The 22,328-nt window shown below is 41.9% G+C and overlaps 1 protein-coding gene across 3 annotated transcripts in view; it reads left to right on the plus strand.

Moving 5' to 3' along the window:
- The window catches only part of Fras1 (Fraser extracellular matrix complex subunit 1), a 405,350-nt gene that overhangs the window by 11,152 nt on the left and 371,870 nt on the right, over positions 1-22,328 (plus strand). For all 3 annotated transcript variants that reach the window (XM_021210427.2, XM_029545004.1, XM_029545005.1), the window contains exon 2: positions 501-532. In XM_021210427.2, the coding sequence (XP_021066086.1) occupies positions 501-532 (32 nt within the window). The remainder of the gene's footprint in view (positions 1-500; positions 533-22,328) is intronic.

The following is a 22,328-nucleotide window of genomic DNA, read 5'->3' on the forward strand; positions in this document are numbered from 1 at the left end:
TAGCCATTCTGACTGGTGTGAGATGGAATCTCAGGGTTGTTTTGATTTGCATTTCCCTGATGGCTAAGGATGTTGAACATTTTTTCAGGTGTTTCTCATCCATTCGATATTCCTCAGTTGACATCTCCAGCTCTTGGTATCCCTTTGATGTCTATAGTTCATCGTCAAGGGGTGGGGGTCCCCTGAGATTTCCCCCTTGTGTGTTATCATGTCTGCTGCTGTTGTCCTTGTTCAGGTCTTGTTTAGGTAGTCATATTGTTAAAGTATAAAGACATTTCTTTAAAAATTCAAGTAATATGCTTTAATCATGCACTCTCTCATGTGTCTGGGAGAGAAGATTTGATGTAAGGGGTAATTTTTCCTCAGGGAAAGAATGCTCTAGCCCTTAAAAAGTTCGCTGAGTCTGCTGTAGATGGAGTTAAGGAATAAGCATTCTGGGTAGTGACTATTCGTTTGTTATACATCACCTTTTAATTTTCGTTTTTGTTTTTCTCCCACAGGTGCTTGTCTGTATCAGGGCTCCTTGCTTGCGGTAGGTCATTCTTAATCTATTTCTTTTGGATGTAAGACGCTTGACTGGGATGACTGAGTGAGTGAGGTGATCGCATCATTGTAAAATTTATTTAGTTTTCTTCACAGGCTGAAGATTACTCTTCGTCCGGGTAGCCGGGTACCATCGGGCTCAATTACTTAATAACCTCTTGAGAGTAAATTAGTTCCATTTGGATACTCAGTTATTGAATGAGAAGTTCAATGCTCTCCCCACACATTTACATTCAGTGGCTGTCCTTTGTGTTCCTTCAGTCAGAGATAATTGGATCCCATCCTCTTGTCACATACAAACTAGGGCACGATTTGTTGATAATCCTGTTCTATTTGTTTCCTGCTCTGATCCCTTCTTCTTCTTCTTCTTCTTTTTTTTAAAAATGCTATTATTAAATTCAGTACACTAGAAAATATTCTTGATTATTTCTCTGGATGATAAGCTTGAGTTTTGGGTAAACAACAAACAAATTAGCATTTTTATCCCTGGACCCTGTGCCATACCGGCTAGGCAGAATTGATTTTGAATTTAATGTCAGAATGAATTGGGGGAGAGGGGGACGCTGATGCAAGTCTCGTGCGTTCCTTTTCATTAATAATGTACTGCAGTGCATAGCAGTGTGCTAAAGCATTATTGAAAAGACTGTCTACACTCCATCAACTCTAATAAATGGTATGACAAGTCATTCTTCACCACTTTTTGAGTTTGGGTTTAATGCATGCTGCAATAATGCAGACTCCAAGGGTTGGGAAGGGTGTGCTCATCTGAGTCGCTGCCTGCCGTTGACACGTGCGATTTTAATTTGTCATCTTGCATTATCCTTGTGCTGAAGTAGATGAGGAACAGCTAAAGTTTCCAGGCATCTAGATAATTATAGATATTTGAAGTAATATTTTCCAATATGGTCTTTATGTGCTAGAGTTGCTGTTGTATAGATGAATGTTTTTTTTTTCTTCTTGATATTTTTCCATTAAAGAATCAGGGAAAAACATTTTTTTTCTCTCCCTCTCTCATTCCATGCCCCCAAAGCAGAATTTTCTTTCTGTTTATTCTTTAATACAGTTTAGAAATCATTCTGAGATCAAAGTCTGCCATCACTTTTGGGGAATAGTGGTATGTAGTGTAGACAAGTCAGGCACCTACATTAATACAAGGAGGTTGCTTATTGTATAAAGGGCTTCATACTTTTTGTAGCTATTGAGTCATCTGACACTGAGGCCAGTGCAGTAGGGAGGCCATGTGCTACTCCCCACCTACCAACACAATCTTATTGTGGCGTCTCGGGTGGCATTGAACTCATGATCTTGAATTCGGGGAGTGCCTCACCAAGCCCAGAACTGCACCCTGTCACCCCCTTTAATGGAGAATTAAAGAAGAGAGAGGGAGATGACGAGATTGGCTAGTGGTCTTTGGTCATTAAGGGGTGGGTAATATTAAGCAATTTGTCTTCCTTCTGTTTTCTACCATTATCTGAAGATGTGTCTGGAGGTTAGATTCTAGACCATCTTCCACATTTGGCTTTGCTGTGCACCGATTAAAAAATAAAAAATCATCCGATAATTAAAGAGTTCAGTTCCATCCAGATAAGAGAGGCATGGTCTAGCCAACTTGCATTGGATGGGTAACCTTGATTCCCTTTGTCCATGCTTTCTGCTCATGCCTAGAAGGGTGTATTTCCTTTACCAACTCACTCATAGGCCCTCCAGGTGCTACATTTGTTCTGCACTCACCTCAGGCCTGAAGTATTTGAAGTACTTAGTAACGTTCAGTCAGAGAGGTTTTACAATAATTACCACAACAAAGACTATTATTCGACATTTACTCACTCAGAGAGAACCTGCTGGTCTCCCTCCCTGGACAACATCCGTGAACAGATAAATCCCTCTGTCATCCTGAAGTTAAAATTGTACATCAACATGCTCTCAAGAAATAGAACAAATAAACAAAAATAAAGACACATAGGATGGGAAGATGGAGGAGACTCAGTTGGGGGTCCATTATGTTAGATAGGATGAGACAGTGACACTTGAACCAATACCTGGAAGAAGTCCTAAGACTCATCCATGTAGATGTCTAGACAGTGGATGTAAACCACGGGGTCAGAGTTGGAGCCTGGAGGTCAAGCAGCTGACACAGATAGCTGAGGAAGAAAGCACCTGACAAGGAATCCAGGAAGGTGGGCACGGGACTGAGTGTCCAGCCTCAGCCTGGATTCTGCTTGTCCTTACAGAGAGGTGGGTGAACCCTTGGAAGTGCAAGAGAAGTGACAAAGCCTGACTTATCGTTTAATTAAACGGCTGGCATAGGAATATAAAAAGAAATAACGCTCTTGTTTCTAGGGAAACAATGTTGAATACTTTAAAAAGACCATGTAGAGGTGAGTCACTAAAAATTGCTGTCAAATCACGTATGGGGGAAGCAGACACAGACACTGGGGAAGGCTCAAAATCTCGAGATTCTGCGTTTTGATTTCTATTTGTAACCACCTTTTGTTTTAATGACATTAAAATTGACAATAGCCTTTTGGGTGCACCTCGGAGGTGGAATATTTGCCCGGCATGCACCAGGCCCTGGGTTTAACATCCTAGAGGGGGCAGGGAGAAAAAGAACAAAAGGAAGTAAGGAATTGAGGGGAGAATGGGGATGGTTGTAGATAATCTATTGTGGTCGTGGGTGATTACATACTTTGTCATGAGTCCTTCTTCACATGACCTACTGAAGACAGACATGGTCCCCCTGCCACAAAACTGGAGAATAAATGTACATGAATCTGTTTTGAATTCCGAGAGTCTATTCTATTCTAGCAGTGCAGTATACTGTTCTAGGCATTCCTAATTAAGCAATTCTTCAATTCTTTGGGTGAGAGGGTCTGTGTTATAAAATACATCATACTCCAGAGGTATGTGTGTGATGGTTCAGACCCAATTTATAATCCCACCCACAAGCTCATTATTTAGAGCTCAAAATGACATCTGCGATCTTGCTGTCTGAGGGTCCCGTTTTGTAGCTGCGGATAGTAAGTCAGGGACTTGAAGTTCTTGGGGCCTATTTATTTGTCTAGTGGGCAACCAGAAGGAGAGCTGGTCAGCTTTAAAAGGGCAAGAGTCAGCTTCATGTAAAAGACTTCCATAAAATGGGGCTGGAGAGGTGGCTCAGTGGTTAGGAACACTGACTGCTTTGATTCCTGGTAACCAACCATATGATGGCTCTCAACTGTCTATAATTCCCGTTCTAGGAGATCTAATGCCCTCTTCTGGTCTCTGCAGGAACTGCACACATATGATGCACAGACTACATACAGGCAAAGCACTCACACCTATGAAAGAAATAAAATTTAAAAAGTCAATAAAACATTGCGTACATAGCAACATGGATTGAGGCAGTTTTTAGCTGCGAGTTGCTACCCTCCTGGTGTCTTGTGACGTCACCTCTCAGGGTTAAATCCTTTTGCTTTCTTCACTATTAAGGAGGTTACCAAAGAGCAGAACATTGTGGGCCCTGGTAGGGAAGAGTGACTTTGTTTAGAGCCTTCCTCCTCTGCCACAGAGCATCTTGGTGATCTTGGGCACATATACAACCTACACAGGCCGAACCTCTACTGCCTGCTATGTGAAATGGGGACAAATATAAGCCCCCCAACCTGAAACATTTTAATCAAGTAAGAACACAGTGTGCGTATGGCAGTGCATCAATACAATGCCCAGCATGGGCTTTTTTTGTCATTGCAAGTTTCCCTTTTATGAACAAAGGAGAAAAAGAAAAGGGACAGTGAGTGAGCATTTGCTGGTATTGAAAAACTCTCAGCAACTCAGGAAATAAGTGTTGGTTTGTAGCTAAGGAAGCCAAGGTTCAGAATATGTACCACCCGCCCCGCGTATCAAGGCCTGCAAGTGCCAGCGGAAGAGGGTTCAAACCCCTTTCTGCGTCTAAACCACACCCAGCCTTCTGTCTCTCGCCGCCTTGCTGCCCCCTGGGCGTTTCTTATTTTACCTTCAGTTCTTTATGCCCAGCTCCCTCCACGCTATGCCTGCTGTGCAGTTGTCTCTGCCACTCTCCACCCCTGGCCTCTTGGAGAAGCCAGCTGTCCCTGACTAACCTCTTGCCATTTGACAGAGACTATCCTGTAGTAGTCATGTGCACTAACTTAGGGACATGAAGCTAAAAAACATTCAGAAGCTCATTGCATTTTGACAGGCACAGAATGCCCCTTACAGGTATTATGTGTATGTGTGTATGGGAAAGATGAAAGATTGATTAATGCATGATTAACGCGTGTAGGCGCATTCACTCATTCTGTGCTGTAATTTCCAGCTTCTGGGAACCATGTGGATGTGCAGTGGCATTCCGGGATGACTTGATCCTAAGCCATATGGCAGTCAACTCTGAGTTGTGCTCAGACTTCAGCTGTCCCCTTTCTTTCGCTGTCTTCCCTATTTTTATATTCCTTCATTTGTCAAGTCAGAGATTGCTGGAAGGGATAAAAAGGAATACCAAAAGAACACCGAATCATCTATTTTGGGGTCTGCCTTATGCTCCACCATGCTCATACATTTTCAGACCCATAAGACTTTCTTCAAGGTCAGCCATGTGAAAGGGGGAGGGGTGTCCTAGATCATGATCCGTGAAAGGGAAGCAGTTATGATGCCCTGCCACCACAGGGGTAATGCATGTGTGCAAGAAGAGAAATGTCCTGTCTTAGCTTTCATGCATCTGCATTTTCTGCTCTTTCTCAAATAACCATAAAGGGTTTAATGGTCCCACGGTCTTGTGCCACTGCATTCAAACCTCTCTCCTGTATATATTCTTCCTGGGCATGGATGGTTTGATTGCACTTCAGCTATTTCTCAGTTGTAGAATGCATCTGAAAGCAGAATTGCTGGTAAGCTTAAGGGAGATCAGCATGAGCCACATGGCCCAAGAACACTTGGTTTAATAACACATTTAATAGCCATCATTAGAAGATGGTTCTGCTTTGTGGAAGTGAACAAGACTGTTGTTCTTCTCTAGATCAAATGTTCTAAATATTGAGATACTTTTCAGGCAGCTGCTGGCAAAGCGAGTCATAAATCATTAACTTTTAACACAGATGAAAAAAAATATTAAGGCTAATAAAACATGGCATGTTTGCTATCTGCAATACAAAGTAGTAGAAAGACCCGAGTTTGGTTATTTGAACCCTGAGACTATATAGCCTACGTGATGCATGGCCTCAGATATGACACTTTATCTATTGTGCTCTCTGAGGTGTGATCTTCTTCATAGGGCCAATGGAAGGTTCATTGAGTGACTGCTTGTAGTGAACAGAGGCCTGACCTCACAGAGAGCAGGCATTCACATCATCCAGATGGTGACAAGATACTGGAGTAGACGTGACTTAGTGGTGGAGGCCAGTGGATCTTGGTTGAGGTCCTGGTGCTAGAGAGCCAGCTGTGTAGCCTGGAGTGAGTTACTAGGATGAACTACTCTTAACTACAAATTTAGTAGTTAAGAGAGTTAGAGTAGATTCTGCAAGGGTTCCTTAACACAGTGCTGAGCTGATGGGACTATTCCTTGGTTGTATTCCACACTACAGCACCCCAGAGCCACATATGGTTACTGGGTGGACTCAACATGTAGACCCCAGGAACTGGAGTTTAAGTGTTGATTAATTTTAATAAAAGGTTTATTTTAATTTTTTATTCCTTCATCTATCTATCTATCTATCTATCTATCTATCTATCTATCTATCTATCTATCTATCATCTATCTATCTACTTGTGTGTGTGTGTGTGTGTGTGTGTGTGTGTGTGTGTATTGTGGAGTACATACCACAGGATGCATGTAGAAGTCAGAGGACAACCTATGGGAGTGAGTTCTCTTCTCCCCTATAGGTATTGGGAATTAAACTTAGGTGGTCATCAGGCTTGGTGGCAAGTGCCTTTACCCGCTGAGCCATCTCACTGGCCCACAAGTTTACATTTAAATAGCCACCATGGCTAGCAGCTATGGATTGTACGAGACAGATCATCTTTATTCGTTTGTTTGCTTTTGAGACTGGGTCTCACCATGCAGCCCTGGCTGGCCTGGGACTTCCTGTGCAAACTCAGCTGATCTCACACTCAAACTCATAGATCTGCTGGCCTTCGCCTTCAGTTGTCTTCAGGTGCTAGATTAAATATAGCACACGACACCTGGCCAGAACAGCTCTGTGGATGTAAAGTTCTCAATTTACTCTTGAGGACTTCTGGTTAGAATCTGGACTCATGGGTGGCTGTGACCCTGGGCAGATGAGGATTTCCTGTAGCCTTTCCAGGAACTGAGAGACAGGTAGTACCATATTTGCTCTAATGCCCTTGCTTACTGTTTTCATATCATTTGAGTAGTTTTGAGGTCATCTCTATTGTATGTCTCTGCTCCCACCGTTCAATATGTTTTCAGGAACTAAAGAAAGAGATAAAGTGACAGCTGAGCCACTTCCCCTGCAGCTGTGTCTTGCATATTTCCTAAACACTTTTATATCTGTTCGGTCAAAAACTGGTCTAGTCTTGTGCGTACTATGGCAATGAGGAATTGCCCTTTGTTCTGCTTGGGAGGCCCAAGAAAACCTAAAACAGGCACTTAGAGTTCGTTGGTGCTGCATTAGTTAGTTATACTTGTGCTCTGTCCATGACTTTGTTTTCCTTTTTACTGTAGCAGGGACATGACCCTGTAGGCTTGAAGTGCCCATATTTCACTTGTGCTAATATTCATCAATATCCTCAGAAATTCTCTGGAGAAGAGAAATGAAGGAAGCTCTAGAACTTTCCCTAGTAAATGCCCTTAGTCCCTCTAACCAGAAGAGTCTTGCTTAGTGGCTGCAACTAAGACATACCAGGCTCTGCAGTACTGCTGTGAATATGCGACTTCCTATGAATTTATTCAGAGGGGAAGCAATTTAGACATTCCTCAATTCCTTAATTTCCTGTATGTTAGATAATTTCCAAATACCTTTCTACTGTGTATTATAGGATTTCTTCTTCTTCTTCTTCTTCTTCTTCTTCTTCTTCTTCTTCTTCTTCTTCTTCTTCTTCTTCTTCTTCTTCTTCTTCTTCTTCTTCTNTCTTCTTCTTCTTCTTCTTCTCCTCCTCCTCCTCCTCCTCCTCCCCCTCCTCCTCCTCCTCCTTCTTCTTCTTCGTCAACTTGACACAAGTTGGGGTCATCTGGGAAGAGAAACCTCATTGGAGAAAACGCCTCCATCAGATTGGCCTGTGGACAAGTCTGTGGGACATTTTCTTGGTTAGTGATTGATGTGAGCAGGCCAAGCCCACTGTGGTCAGTACAATCCCTGGGCAGGTGGCCTTGGGTTGTATAAAAAATTAAGCCAAGTAAGCTATAGGGAACAAAGTAGGAATGGCATTTCTCTGTAGTCTCTGCTTCTTTTTTTTTTTTTTTTTGCCTCCAGTTTGGGCTTTCCTCAACAATGAACTGTGTTTTCCTTCCCAAGTTGCATTTGGTTCTGGTGTTTATCACAGAAATGGAAAGCAAAGCAAGGCACCCCTTTTCATTTATTATTATTATTTTTTTACTACAGAGTAATATGCTCTAGAGAGGGGAGGCCAGTTTTTTAATTAAGATGTCCCTGTTTTATGATAGAAACTTAATTTCTCTGTAACACAGCATCACTGCTGAGTGCTGGCGCATGCATAAGGACCAGTGAGCTTCCTGATTCTAGCTGGAGATATTCAGACTGAGACTGGACAAAATTAGGACCAATCAGGGGAGCTCTTCTGATTAGGGTCCAATGGCTCCTTTAATCTGGGTTCTTACTGTGTAGACTGAAGGTTAGAGCTGTGTGTAACCTACTAAGGAACTCTTTGAGAGGGTGAAAAGCTCTTGATTTGAGAGTGTGCTGTGTATTGTATGTATGTATGTATGTATGTATGTATGTATGTATGTATCATCTATTCATCAATCTATGTATCTATGTATCTGTCTATGTATGTATGCATGTATATATCCATCCGTCCACCTACCCACCCATCCCTCTGTCTGTCTGTCCATCTATCCACCCATCCTTCTGTCTGTCTGTCTGTCTGTCTGTCTGTCTGTCTGTCTGTCTGTCTTGAGATAGGGTCTCACTATGAAGCCCTGGATGGCCCGGAACTCACACAGATTCTCCTGCCTTTTCATTAGTGTTTTGCTGAGTGGCATGCACCACCATGCTAGCCAGTATACAATCCTTTAAAGGGTCCCTGTCCCCTTGAGTTTGTACCCTTGAGAGCCAGATGGTGAAGAGTGGCCAGCCAGAGCTGCAGATGATGTTCTGTCCCCACTGGGGCTTCACACGCTGTACATCTTCATCAGAGATGCTGGTGCCTTAGTTGAGAATTGATGTCTTCATAGGATAATTGTGTGTGAGAGGAATAGTACAAGGAAATTTGTACTTTTATTGACGAATCATCCATATGCATTTTCATTCCTATTCATATTCTTGCAGGAGGAACAGATGTTTTAAATTAACAAACACATTTCTTATGCTTTGTTTGGAATGTAGGAGATGCAGCTGAATTTGGCAGCCATATTTATTTGCTCCAACTGTGTTATGTGTGATCATATATCTCAATTTTCTGGTTAGGCCATACGTGCCCGCCTCCCATTTGTATTTATGTTTCAATGTTTGCACCATTTTTTTTTTTTTGCTCAAAATTGAAGTCTAGTAGTTTGTTTTATTTCTACATTTCTGTGTATAACTATAAAATATTTACATGTGCATGTTTATTTTATACACAGTACATTTATGTATACATATGTATGTATGTAGATAGTTCCTAGAAGAGAGCTGCCACTCATTTGTGACAACTTATGACACTATCTCATTATAGTTGGCTTACTCTTTTGAGTCTTTTGCTTACTAAGGGAAAGATAATATGTGAATATCAAATGACGTTGAGTTTTAGCAAGTGAGCTTATATTTTCCTGGGATTTGAATTGCAAATGCCCAAAGAAAAGCTAGCTTGAAGTTTCAGATAGAGGTTTGTTTCTGTGATGGGAGGGACATTTACACATGAAATTGGCACAAGATAACTTTGAAAAAAGCCATTGAGTTGTTCCATGTAAGTTAAGTGCATAGCTTCTGCAGTCCATGCTAAGTTCCTTCAGCTTTGGGCTTTTGGTATTCCCACGCTGGTGTGAAGGAAGAAGGGAAAGGCTCCCAGAGTAAGAAAACACTTGTTCGTAGTATCTGAGAGAGCCTTGAGTTTGGGTCATGACCTGTGAGTTGTTCCGAAGTAGCTTCTGAGATTGGCGATTAAGCAAGTTTAGTCCGTTCCTTTCCTTCAAAGGGAAATTGGACAGGAAAGGGTTGAATGGAAGAGCAGATTTCATTGTTCTTTGTTCTGTTCTTCACATGGGTTTGCTCATAGAGAGCATGAGGCAATTATTAACAGAAATATTCATTTTTTGGTACACTTCCAGGGTTGGCACCCTAGGGAGAACTTGGTCTAAAGGATGAGAAATCAGATCTAGAAGGAACTTGAAGTAAATGTAAAGTAGGAACTACCCCTCCCCCACCCCCATGGACTGTAATGGGATCCTGCCACAGTCCAGAGGCATTGATCAACTTCCATGCACTGGACTTTGTGAATGTATCCATGGAGACCATATGATAGGAAGTCTGTAGAGTATGAACTAGCAGACCCTGGGCCAGCTACTCAACAGCCCCTTTTCCTGCCTTCTGTTCACACGGCTCTGACTGTTGTTTTTTTTTGTTTTTATCATCTCTTCATTCCTTTGTTTGTATATAACCCAGTTGTAAGCTAAACAAGATCTTTCCATTCCCTTGGCAGGGATTAGTTAAAACACTCTGTGTGGATGTCTGACTGAGTCGTGGCCAATAAGATGTGTATAGAGGCCAACTAAGACTGTTGGATGTTTGAAAAGAGGCCCACACAGATTCTCCCTTCCTGAGGCCTGAACAAGCTGAGAGAGAGAGAGAGAGAGAGAGAGAGAGAGAGAGAGAGAGAGAGAGAGAGAATACAAAAGTCAAAGTATTGCCCTAAGATCTTGAGAAGGTGTAAGAGACCTTGCCTAGGATGAGCAAATTGCTGGGTTTGAATCTCAAGCACAGATAAATAAATAAATAAATGCATGCTTAGGGAAAACCCAACAAACTATGAAAGTTGGAGGCTAGAGGTCTGGCTCTCTGCTCCACACACAGCATTCATGGGCGAGCTTGGGTGGGCAGGTTTTCCTCGTAGGAGGTCGTGCAGACAAGAAGCACTGGAGGGGCAAGAGAAAGATTTTTGTTGATAGCTTTGCTCCATGGGACAGGAAAGAAGGTAGTGCTGTTAAACACATCAAATTATTATTATTATTATTTTGTAAATTTGCCTGTTAGGTAAGGTACACTTCCTCCCTCCTAAGGATGAGAAAGGCCTGGAGCTACGTGTCCTTGGGGGGTCGGGGGAGAAGAATTCTTCAGGGTAGAAAAAAAAATATCTACTAATGGCAAGTTTTGAAGGTTGGATTTTGAACTGGCATATACCTGAAGACATGCTTGCCCAAGCTGCTGCAACCAGTTTATAATTTAGCTAACACACAGAGCTGGTTGGAAGAGGAATATGGACGAGTTTGAGTCCTCCAAGAGTTTGGCTATTAATATGCAGACTTAACTAGCACAGGGACAGACTTTCCTGGGGAGTTCTTGTGTGGATGGATAAATTTTCTCGTTGTTTAAGCCAATATAAATTGTCTTTTTTGTTTTCTTCAGTGTTTGATCCAATACCCTATAATTACTGAGCGAATGCAGGCTACAGCACTTTGGGATGCCTGTCAGTAAATAAGAATATAGCATCACGTTTAAGGCGGGAGTGTGTGATTGAGCTTTTTTTTTTTTTCTATTGTTTTAGCTTGGACTTTTAAAATATGGATGTATAATATAGTTGGACCTATATTATAGAGTTGTTGCAAAGATAAACAAGATAATACGTGAAAGCATGTAGGATAAAGTCACTCTGCTAGCTCCTAAAAATACCATTCTTCAGGAGAAAACAACTTTTGATGTTGGTCTTGAAATGTGGGTCAGTGTTGATGTGGAAGAGGCTGGGGGCAGGGCTCTTAAGACAGGATAAGCGTGAGTGTACACCTAAGTGGCAAAGGGACCCCCATTTGATTGAAGTGTGAGAAGCAGTGGATAAAATACCGAGAAGGGGTTTTTTAAACTCCAGCTCACATAGGCATGGAATAAGGCATTTGAAGTGGAAATCATTTGCTCTTGAACTCAGACTGTGTCTGACAAACCGATGTGTGTTGGAGATGAGTTACCGCAGCGCAGCGTCTCCTTCTACAGTGAGTCCTTTCTCCTCTCATTTTCAACACTGACCAGATGTCATTGCTCCGTCGAGCTTTGGAAAGGGTGGAGATGGCTCTGAGTGACTGATCAGCACGGTGTAAGAGCAAGGTCAATTCACAGGTATCACCTCCTATCGGCCAGAACTGTTAAGGCTACTGTCAGCTCATCAAAAGTAGCCTCCCCTGTGTCAGGAGACAATCCTTGTTAATAGGCATCTATGATGGCCTCTGTAGTTTCGCTGTCGACCACGATGCCCTGCCACCAAGAAGTCTCATAACCTTTTTCAATTGTCTTTAAATCTAATCCCATTCCTCGTCTCTTTTTCTCAATTGGCAAAGATGAAATTGCGTTCTGGACAATATTAAGATAAAGTACATGCTGCTGCATTCAAATTTATTTTGCAATTAGAAGGCTGGTTCTGTTATATAGACCAAACCAGAGACTGAGGAGTGTGGCTTCTTTTTCATGCTGGACAGTAGAATTCTTCTAGTTGCTTCTAGAATTTTCTCAGATTTTTTCCAATTCCTACATCTAAAGTGTAGTTTTTAGATGAAATAACGAGTGTTAGCAGAAGCTTAGAGAAGATGCTTAATAGCCTGGGGACCTGGGAGAAGAGAAGAAAATTTCATAGGCAGAGCAACTCAAGTGCATATGAAAAGAAGGAAACATATTAAATGGCCATTTTGGCAGCCACTTTACAAGAATCTAGCAAGCTATTGAAGAAAAGATGTCTTCTTGTAGTTCTTACTTGGTTTCATTGATGGTTCTGGAGAAAAAAAAAAATTCAGTCAGGACATAAATCTAAACTATAAGAAAAGAAATAATGTAAGTATTTAAGCATGCATATTCTTGAATGTACATAATGAGATGTTTCCATATAAATGTATTAGAGTCAGGATATGGGAGATTATGTCTTTATTAGGATTTTCTTTTGTATTATATTACTGTCAAAGAGAATAAAAGGTAGATAACTAATAACGATTTTGTTTCTCTGTTTGGAGTCAGGGACAGGCCTTGAACTTATTTAGCTGAGGGGCACCTTGACCCTGAACGTCTGACCCTGCTGCTTCTACCCGCCAAGTGCGGACAGTATAGGCATGCACTATTTTTTTCCCCACTTTGCATAAGATCAAATTCAGGGATTTCTAGATGTTAGAGAAGCACACTACCAGATGAGCCCCATTCCTGGCCATAACAACTTTTAATTCTTTTAAAAACAAAACCATAGGGCTAGGGAGCTGACTCAGTAGTTAAGAGCTCTTGCAGAGAACCCAAGTTCAGCTCATAGCATCCATGTTGGGCAGCTCATAACTCAATGATTCCAGAGGCAGCTATATGGACATGGTGCGAACAAAGTCATTACACACGAGTGAAAAAAATTAACTAAAATTTATAAAAGACCCAAACCATAAAATTTAGAGCACCAATTCTGAGGGGTGGAAAGTTCCTTGACTGGTTTTGTAAGTGGAATAGCCTCTTGCTCTATTTATAATATTAAAGTAATGCAGGTTTTTCCTAAGGGAATATAAAGTACACTGAAGAAAAGAAAAACTCCATTAATCTGAGTAATTTCACAAATAAAAATGCTATTGAATATTAGATGGTAACATTTTAGACTTTGCTATGAATGGGTGCTCTTCATCAGATATGCATGCATTCTTCCTGCCTATGTTTATATTTAATGTGCTATAATAGATTTTTTTAAAAAAAGACTTACCTCTTTTTCTAATACTTGTCTATTTGTACTGTGATCTTTCATTGATAGACTGTGAGATACCAATTCGCATTGACTGGTATCATAGTAACCCATTAAATTAGGATAGTAAATAACATCATGATAAAGCCCTTAATACTTCCTAATTATAGTTTAAGTCTACATTCCTTAGGAAGATGACATTTGAGGCACATGGTGCATGCTTTTTAAAGCACATCTGTGCACACATTTAATATGCAATTACCAACTCGTCCTGATTCACATTGGCACTGACTTCTGTATCCCTCAATGTAAAGATCAAGCTCACACTCAGTTTTAGAATGATTGGCTTTAAAGGAGAATGGGGTAGAGGATGGTATTGACCAATCGGATACTATTTAAGAATATCTAACTACAAACAAAACAAAACAAAACAAAAACAGAACGAGAAAATACAGGTTTTTGAAAGCTATGGTCCTACAAAGAAGCAATTAGTACTTAGAATTCATGTAACTACTTAAGAACACCAAACTTTAGAAGCTAAATGGACTGAGAATAGAGAGTTCACATTAGTGAAAATCAAGGAACAGACAGAGGGGTCAAGTTTGGTGGTGTAGACCTAGAATTTCAGTACTCAGGAGGTGGAGGCAGGAAGATTGTGAGTTCTAGGCCAGCCTTGGGTACAGAGTAACATCCTGTAAAAATAAGCAACTATCATTGTTACTAATGACTAAATTAAAACTAAACCCACAATGAGATATTATCTTATACGTATTATAAAATAATTCAGTGACTAAACTCAGTTTGGCCATGACTCCTAAGAATTTGCTCTAAGAAATTAGTATAGAAAAAGTTATGTGGAAAGAAGTACTTTCTGGTGCTATTTATATTATAAAGTATCTAAGTAGAAGAGTGGTTAAGTAAATCACCATAAATTAACTTAATGTGGGACATTATATAGTCATTAAAATAATAGATGTAATGAACATCTAGCCATGCAGACATATTTATGTTAAATAAAAATGTCAAGTTCACATTTTGAGATTAAAGCTATTGAAAAAAATGTCTTTATATGATTGAGCTTGGTGAGGGGAAACCTAATTGATCAACAGAACAAAGAAAGCTTGCAAGTGGAGAACGCAGCCAGCGCTGAGAAGAGAGGAGGAGACAAGGGATGGAGAAAGTCAAGAAAGGGATGGATGGGTGTGAAATGGCAAGCCCTTACTTTTATAGAACACCCAAGCAGGGGCTTTCTTCAAAGATAGGAGTAAAGCAAGAGAAAGAATATCAAAGTTAAACCATTAGTATTCTTAACATAAGTAATTGATGCTCAACCCAAAGAATCCACTGTTCCCTTAGCCCAAAGTCCAAGGATATGGAGTTAATGGCAAATATAATGGTATTTATGTGCACACATGGTGTCCGTAGGACCTCTCTTCCTATGCTGTCTCTGATGATGTCATGCTTTATTCTAGGTCGGCATCATTTCTAGGCAGCCTTTGTGTGATGACAGGTTTGTTTTACATAGCTTAAGTAGCTTTTACTTCTAAGAAAGAAAGAGCTCTTTTTTAGGGCGCCCCACAGAAGAGGGGGAGGAAAGATGTAAGAGTCAGATAGGTCAAGGACACCAGGAGAATACTGCCCACAGAACCAACTAAGTGGGCTCATAGGGGCTCAGAAACTGAACAGGCCATCATAGAGCCTGCATGGGCCTGCACCAGACCCTTATATTGTGGTTCTTTACCTTGGGGGTTTTCCTAACAATGGGAGTCCACGTGTCTCTGACTCTTGCCTCCTCATGGAATCTATTTCCTTCTACTGGGCTGCCTTGTGCAGTCTTGATATAAGGGTTAGTGCCTAGTCCTATTGTATCTTGTTATGTTGAGTTCAGCTGGTATCTGTAGGAGACCTGCACTTTTCTGAAGGGTGACGGAGGAGGAATGGATCTGTGGGAGAGGGAAGGTGGTGGTGGGGAATAGGAGGAGAGGAGGCCGAGGTCAGGATGGTTTGTAGAGAGAATGAGAGAGAGAGACAGAGAGAGACAGAGACAGACCAGACAGACAGACACAGACACAGACAGACAGACAGACAGACACAGACACAGACACAGACACAGACACAGACACAGACACAGACACAGACACAGACACAGACACAGACACAGACACAGACACAGACAGAGTGAGCCAGCTCTTTTGGAGGATGGTATCTTTAGCAACAGCCCCAGGGAAAGTTGTAGTTGCTGTGGTTTGAGTCAAAGATCTCATCCCAGCTGTGACGGTACCCTGTGTGTGGGGAAGAAGAAACCTTGTGAGCGATCCCATCACCAAGTGGAAAAGAGGAGCTCTGAAATTGAGATCAGGCCAAAGAGAAAGGAGCAGATGTTCTCTTCAAGGGCAAACAGACCTTTGGAAGCCACTTGGCTTGTTTACTGAGTCTTAAGTGGAATCTACCATCTGCTTGATTAGCCTAATCACGCTGGCGAAGCCACTAGAACCTTGTCTCTGGCTCCCATCTCTCTTTCCTCATTGGCCAGTAGCTGGGTCTTGCCCTTTTGACTTTGGACTTAGACCTTCCATGGAGTGGCTCACCCAGCCTCTCTCTAAGGATGTCTGTTCCTTTTGCTGCACTGGGTCATAGTTCAAATGTCTCCACTTCGGCTCCACTACTAGACTAGTAGACTAGTGTCTGTGCTCGCTTGCTTTCTGACAACAAGAAAGATGTTAGATGGATGCATTTCTCTCTATAATAAACCTCTTGTCTGAAAATAGGAAGTCTGGACCTAATGATGAATTAGGGCTGCTAACATTGTCTCTGGTAGTTTGGAGGTTGGAGCAGTGAAGTGAATGGGCTGTAGGTGAGATGTTAATATGTCTTGAAATGGGATGGTTTATTGTTCTTTTGATATACTCGTGTAGACCATTTCTTGGGTACTTAGTTCCGTGCTTCATTTATTTTCCTTTGATGAATGACTAGCAGAAAGGGAAGGAAGTCCACAGTGCAGTCTGAAAACACATTGAGTTCAGAGGGATGGGGCCAGGCACTTTTTCCTAGTCCTCTGGAATGAGTAGATATCTTGATGCAGTTTCCATGGCAAAGCGTTCTCCCGTGGTGAGGGCAGAGAAGAGTAGGTTAAAGCCATACACTTAGTGTGTAGGAGCAGTGGATTATTAGCTGAAGGAGCTCTCATTGGTTCCAGCCTTGCTGCCAACATAGCTCTGCCTCTTCCCCCCTGGCTCTCAGAAATGTGCAAGAAAGGGGTTTCGAGATCCTGGGAAGAAGTAAAGTTTCTCCTTCCTCATCGTCAATGAATACCCCATGGTGCCTATAAACTAGACTTCCCTCTCTCATCCACACACGAAGTCTTGTTTGGGACATTTTATTTACTTGTTTCTCTTTATTGAGAATTCTTTCAAGGGCACAAAAAAAAACCAAGACTCGGTTTCTTTGGCTTCAGGAGATAGGATGTAAGCATCTCCCAGCTAACATGTGAGGGAGTAGCCCGTGGTGTGAGTTTGACATAGTTGATGTGACACAGTCTGAAACTGGAACTATCTCAAGGAATAATGGTTTGGGGTATACTGGGCTGTGGGCATTCCTGTGAGGGATTTTCTTAACTGACTGTGGTAGGTAGAGCCACTCTGGATGTCCGGATGTGGGTAGCATCTGTTTATGAACTGGGTCTCGGACTAAATGAAAGGGGAGACCGCCTGCAGCACCAGCAAGCACTACTCTCTCAGCTCCTGACTGCTCTACCACTTCAGGTCCCCTGCAGCTATGGACTCTATCCTAGAATTGTGAGCTAGAATTAACCCTTTCTTACCAAAGTGGCTTTTTTAAACAGGCTATTTTATTACAGCAGCAGAAACAAGGCCACTGACTCCCCTTGTGACATTGGCATTCCTGAAGGGGTTTCTTCTTCAGATCCCCTCCCTAAAGGCTCAGGCTGTAAAGTTGCTTGCTGCACGAGTCTGAGGACCTCTGTTTGATGTACCGAAAGTACATTAAAAATGTCGGTGTGGTGGCATGCGCTTGTAATCTCAGGGCTGGGGAGGTAGAGGCTGGTAGATTCCTGGGGCTTGTTGGACAGCCAACCTAGGCTACTTGGTACGCCATATTAAAAAAAAAAAGAGCAAAGAAAATGGGAGTGAGTAGATTTGGAAACCTAAGGCAGGAGTGGGAGGGGACTGAGCAATAAAGAATGTCTTGAGTATTTCCTGGGTAAAGGGCCAAGGCAATCTCTGTGGGTGTTAGTCTAAACTGTAAACATAGAGACGCTAGAGACTTATATGGGAAGTATATATTATAATCTTTAGGATACATAGGGAATAGGGAACAAAGAAACAGAAATGCGAGTTCAAGGGATCTTTGGGGGAAAGGCCGCTGTCATAACCTGTGTTTGAAATAGCAGAGAAAACACAGCTTAGTGTTCTGTGCCATGGCTTGGTCTAGCTCACCTTGAAGTTGTTATGCGAAGATGTGGGAAGCAGGTCAAAGGTTTTCTGTATTAGTGTAGAAGTGTGTGCATTGTCCCACCCCTTTTCCCCTCCAGTCAGGGCCTGCCTGTGTCACCCAGGCTGATCCGTAATTTGTAGGCTCAAGCGATTCTGCTGCCTGGACTTTTCCCCGTATATCTCTGTGCTAATGTCTCAGCTTCTACTCATGTGGAAAACATATGAACAAGTGATGAACTAGAACTTGCTTTTATTTATATGTGCCTTTTTACTGTATCCTGATGGTTATGGCATGTGCGCGTGTGTGTGTGTGTGTGTGTGTGTGTGTGTGTATGCGTGCAAGTGTATGTGTGTGTATAACATGGAAACTCTACTAGCTTGGGTTCTGTTATAGATTCTGCTGTCTCTGGATCTCTGAATGGGCCCAAGCCTCAGTCATAGGTGTGATATTATATACAGCTTACTCTGTGCAAATGTAAAGACATCTCACCTTTTGGTAACTCAGCTCTCTGGCAATCTCCCCTGTTTGCAATACAGCTAAGAAACAGGAACTCACAACAAAAGGCCTGTGAAAGAGCCAGAATAGATACAACTTTGTCTGTGCCTAGAAGGGCTGATTGATTTATTCCCCTGGGGCTGCTGAGCACAGCCCCTTGCTGTCTGTGTACCTGGCTGCAGAAAAGGACTGCCTAATTGCAGGCTCAGCAGTATTGAGCTTCAAGGAGGCTGGGTTCTCTCAGCCAGGGGGTGGGAAGGGCGGAGTGCAAAGCTCAACATTTCAGCCAAAGATTTTGGCTCTTGTTTCTTAGTAATTATATATTTTAAAAAACATATACATTTTTATCTGCCATAAGTAAGGATGACTAGATAAAAGGGGAGCTTTCCCTGGCAGAATCGATTCCACTGTTGGGAGTCCCTGGGTGGTTGGGATGGAGCTGCTTTGGGAGCATGGTGTGAAATAATGTTGCCTACTTAGTGCACACATCTGTACTAGCAGATACCTGTCAGCATTCCATAGGTGGGACACATCAGTTTTTAGTTCAGAAATACTTTCCCGTCTGACATTCCTTTAGAGTTGTTGAATATTTATTTTCACCTCTCTAAATCTTCCATTTGTGTAGCAAGATTTCTTTTGTCACTTTGTGTAAATCGTTCATCATTTCAGTACCTTTAAAATCTGTCCTTGGCCTTTTGCTGGATGAGATCTGACCCTGGTCTGTGCCAACAGATACAATGGGATCTGCCTCTCTAAACTCCACCCTTATTCATGCATTGGAGAAATACACCCTTTCTGCTTCTGGTAGCAGGGGTAAACATCCAACTGGTGTTTAACTCCATACTCTAGTTTTAGAGGGATATACAGTCCCCCTGGGAAAGAGCATCCACCCTGAAAACAATTATAACTTAGATATTTAGTGTAATGCACTATGATGACAGGGGTGGTGTGGGGCTGTAGACAGGGAGGCTACACTGGAAAGGGAACGACTGTTTTCCTAACAGGGTAATATCTGCGTGTGAGGGCATCGGCATAGTGTTGAACTTGAAGAGCTCCTTCCAGAAGAACTTGATGCAACAACAAAGCACTTTGTGCATGGCCGTGAAGCATTTGAAATATGGTCAGTGCCAAAGAGGAGCTGCATGGTGGCTTATTTACTATGAATGAAATAGACATGGCCAGTGGTGGCTGGGAGCTCCTGTGTGGACAGTTTTAACACTGACTTATGCTCAAAGCCGTGATGCCTGCAGAAAGCATCCATTCTAGTTATTTTATTTTATTTTTTTGGCCAACATGTAAATGACTCCTACTTAGCCTCTTGGCAGGTGTTTACAATAGGATGGGCAAGGACTTCAGATAACATTAAGAACAAACAAACAAAAAGCAAACCCAGAGTGACCGGCTTCTGTCTTGGAGACTGGGGCAGTAAATTGATTAGAATCTTCTCATCAGCTTTTCTGGCCCTCTTACCATGGCTCTCCCCTGTTGCTCTTTTCAGCTAGAGGACAGATGCTGGGAGTCACACAAGCAGTACTCCAGGCTTCATACTTACCTTGACATGTGGGTGGAGGATGGCTGGACAGACACTATGATAACTTAAGATAACCTCATTTCTCTTCTCCGTTCTTCAAAGGAGCCCAAGTTCTTTCAGGAACCTTTTCTTGCAGCTATATCTTTTAAAAGATATAGGCTCAGAGATAAATTTTCTTTGATTTAAGTCAGAGCTCTCCTGAGTCAAGGAGCTTTGATTTTTTTCAGTCCCTCTCCATTTTTACTCAGATACTCTCAAAACTAAAAGCAACAGCAACAACAAGAGCAGTAACAGCATCAGCAGCAACAACAGTAACAACAGCAGCAACAACAGTAACAACTATCAGTAACAACAACAGCAACACCACCACCAGTAACAGCAGCAACAGCACCAGCAACAATAGCATCAGCAACAACAACAGCAACAGCTGCAACAACAGAAGTATCAACAACAGCAACAATAGCAACACCAACAGCATCAGTAACAGCAGCAACAACAACAGCAGAAACAGCAGCAACAACAGCATCAGTAACAACAGCAGCAATAACAACAGCAACAGCAAGAACAACACCACTGTGTTTTTGAAAACCATATACTAATTCTACCTTTAAAATATTGTTCCAATTCTGGGTGTGGTGACACATACTTTTAATCCTATTACTTGAGAGGCAGAGGCAGGCAAATCTCTGTGAGTTTCAAGATTGTCCTTATCATTGCAGGCTAACCAGGACTATGTGGAGAGACCCTATCTCAAACAACAAAAGTAACAACAAGATCAAGAAAGCACACCCCAAACAAACAAATGAATAAACAAGCTGCCCTGGCAAGACATGCCAGTAGTGGCACAAATACCATATGAATATCCGACCACTTTCACATTGGATTTTCACATTGTGGATTTTGCTCCACAAGATGAAATACATACATGGTACTATTTCTGGTCTCTATAACTAGATATCTCATAGGCCCCAGGGAGGAACTAATACTAGTATGCTCTAAATAGATCTGGCATTAACCTGACTCTTAATGTCTTACTGTTTTCTTGAGGATCAATGCATCTCTCAACCTTCATCTATAATTATCTTGTAGTAATTAACTCACAGACCCATAGTCGGCCAAGGTGCAGAGAATCAGAGACTACAGATTGCTTCTATCTGAAAGAAACTTCAACCTCTCTCTCTGCCTCTGTCTCTCTCTGTCTCTCTTTCTCCATTCCCCATCCCAAAGCTCAGGGATATCGTTGAAGATGTGGTAGAGAGAGTGTCAGAGCCAGCGGTGGTGGGTGTCTACAGGGAAACATCTTCTGGACCCAACAGGGCAGCTCCACGTAGGAATTCACAGTGGTTCTGACGGTGTATACAAAGTCTATGAAAGTCTGAGTCAGGCCAGATTCCAGCATAGAGAGGGGGAATTTTGTGCACAATCCCACTCCTGTTCATGGAGTAATTGGTAATTGTTAGCTGCTGGGAGAACAGGGTTCATTTAATAAAAATTAAAAACAAACAGAGTGAAGGGATTTTTTTTTTTGCAAAAAAATCAGCAGCAGCAAAATATTGTATGAAAATTTTTCATGAAGGCCTATTATTTATTCCAACACCACACACACACAGGCACACACACATGGACACGAGCATGCCCACATGCAGAGGATGAACAGATCGCAATGTATATAATGGTTTGGGTGTGAGAAACACTGGACCATTTGGATAGAACTGTTAGACCTCTCTCAGGTGTGTCTGGTAGAATGTGAAGGCTGTAGCACTTGGATTCTTGCCAGCATCCACAGTCAGCTATTCAAACTCTCATCCCTGACTATAGAAAACATACTTTTCTCTAAACTTTCATTTCTGATGCACGGAACTTATCTAAATGTGATTCATATTTTAAGACTGTTAAGTCTTTTATTGATCACCTTATGATACTTCTCTGCAACAAAGTATGTCCATAAATTTAGAGCAAAAAACATTTGTAACATTTCCTGTGACCATAAGACTTCACATGCTAAGTGATTTCCCTTGCATTGAGTTATCACGGTTGAGCAAAACAACATAAATACATTAAAGGTTTTGATAAATACATGTTAGATATTAGAAACCACAGCTCCGCTGGAACTGCATCTCTTAATGAGATCGATGGGACTTTTTTTTTTTTTTTTTTCCTTCAATTAGTCCTTGCAGGATGTACAGCATTTCTTGCCAGAGGAGACAGGATTCAGCACCAATTCCATTCCTATTTTTCACTAGTCTGAATGTAAACACTGTAAAATCTGTTCACATTATGAGTAGCTGGGAAAGGAAAGACT

This window comes from Mus pahari, chromosome 13 (assembly GCF_900095145.1).
Source record: "Mus pahari chromosome 13, PAHARI_EIJ_v1.1, whole genome shotgun sequence".
Classification (NCBI taxonomy): Eukaryota; Metazoa; Chordata; class Mammalia; order Rodentia; family Muridae; genus Mus; species Mus pahari.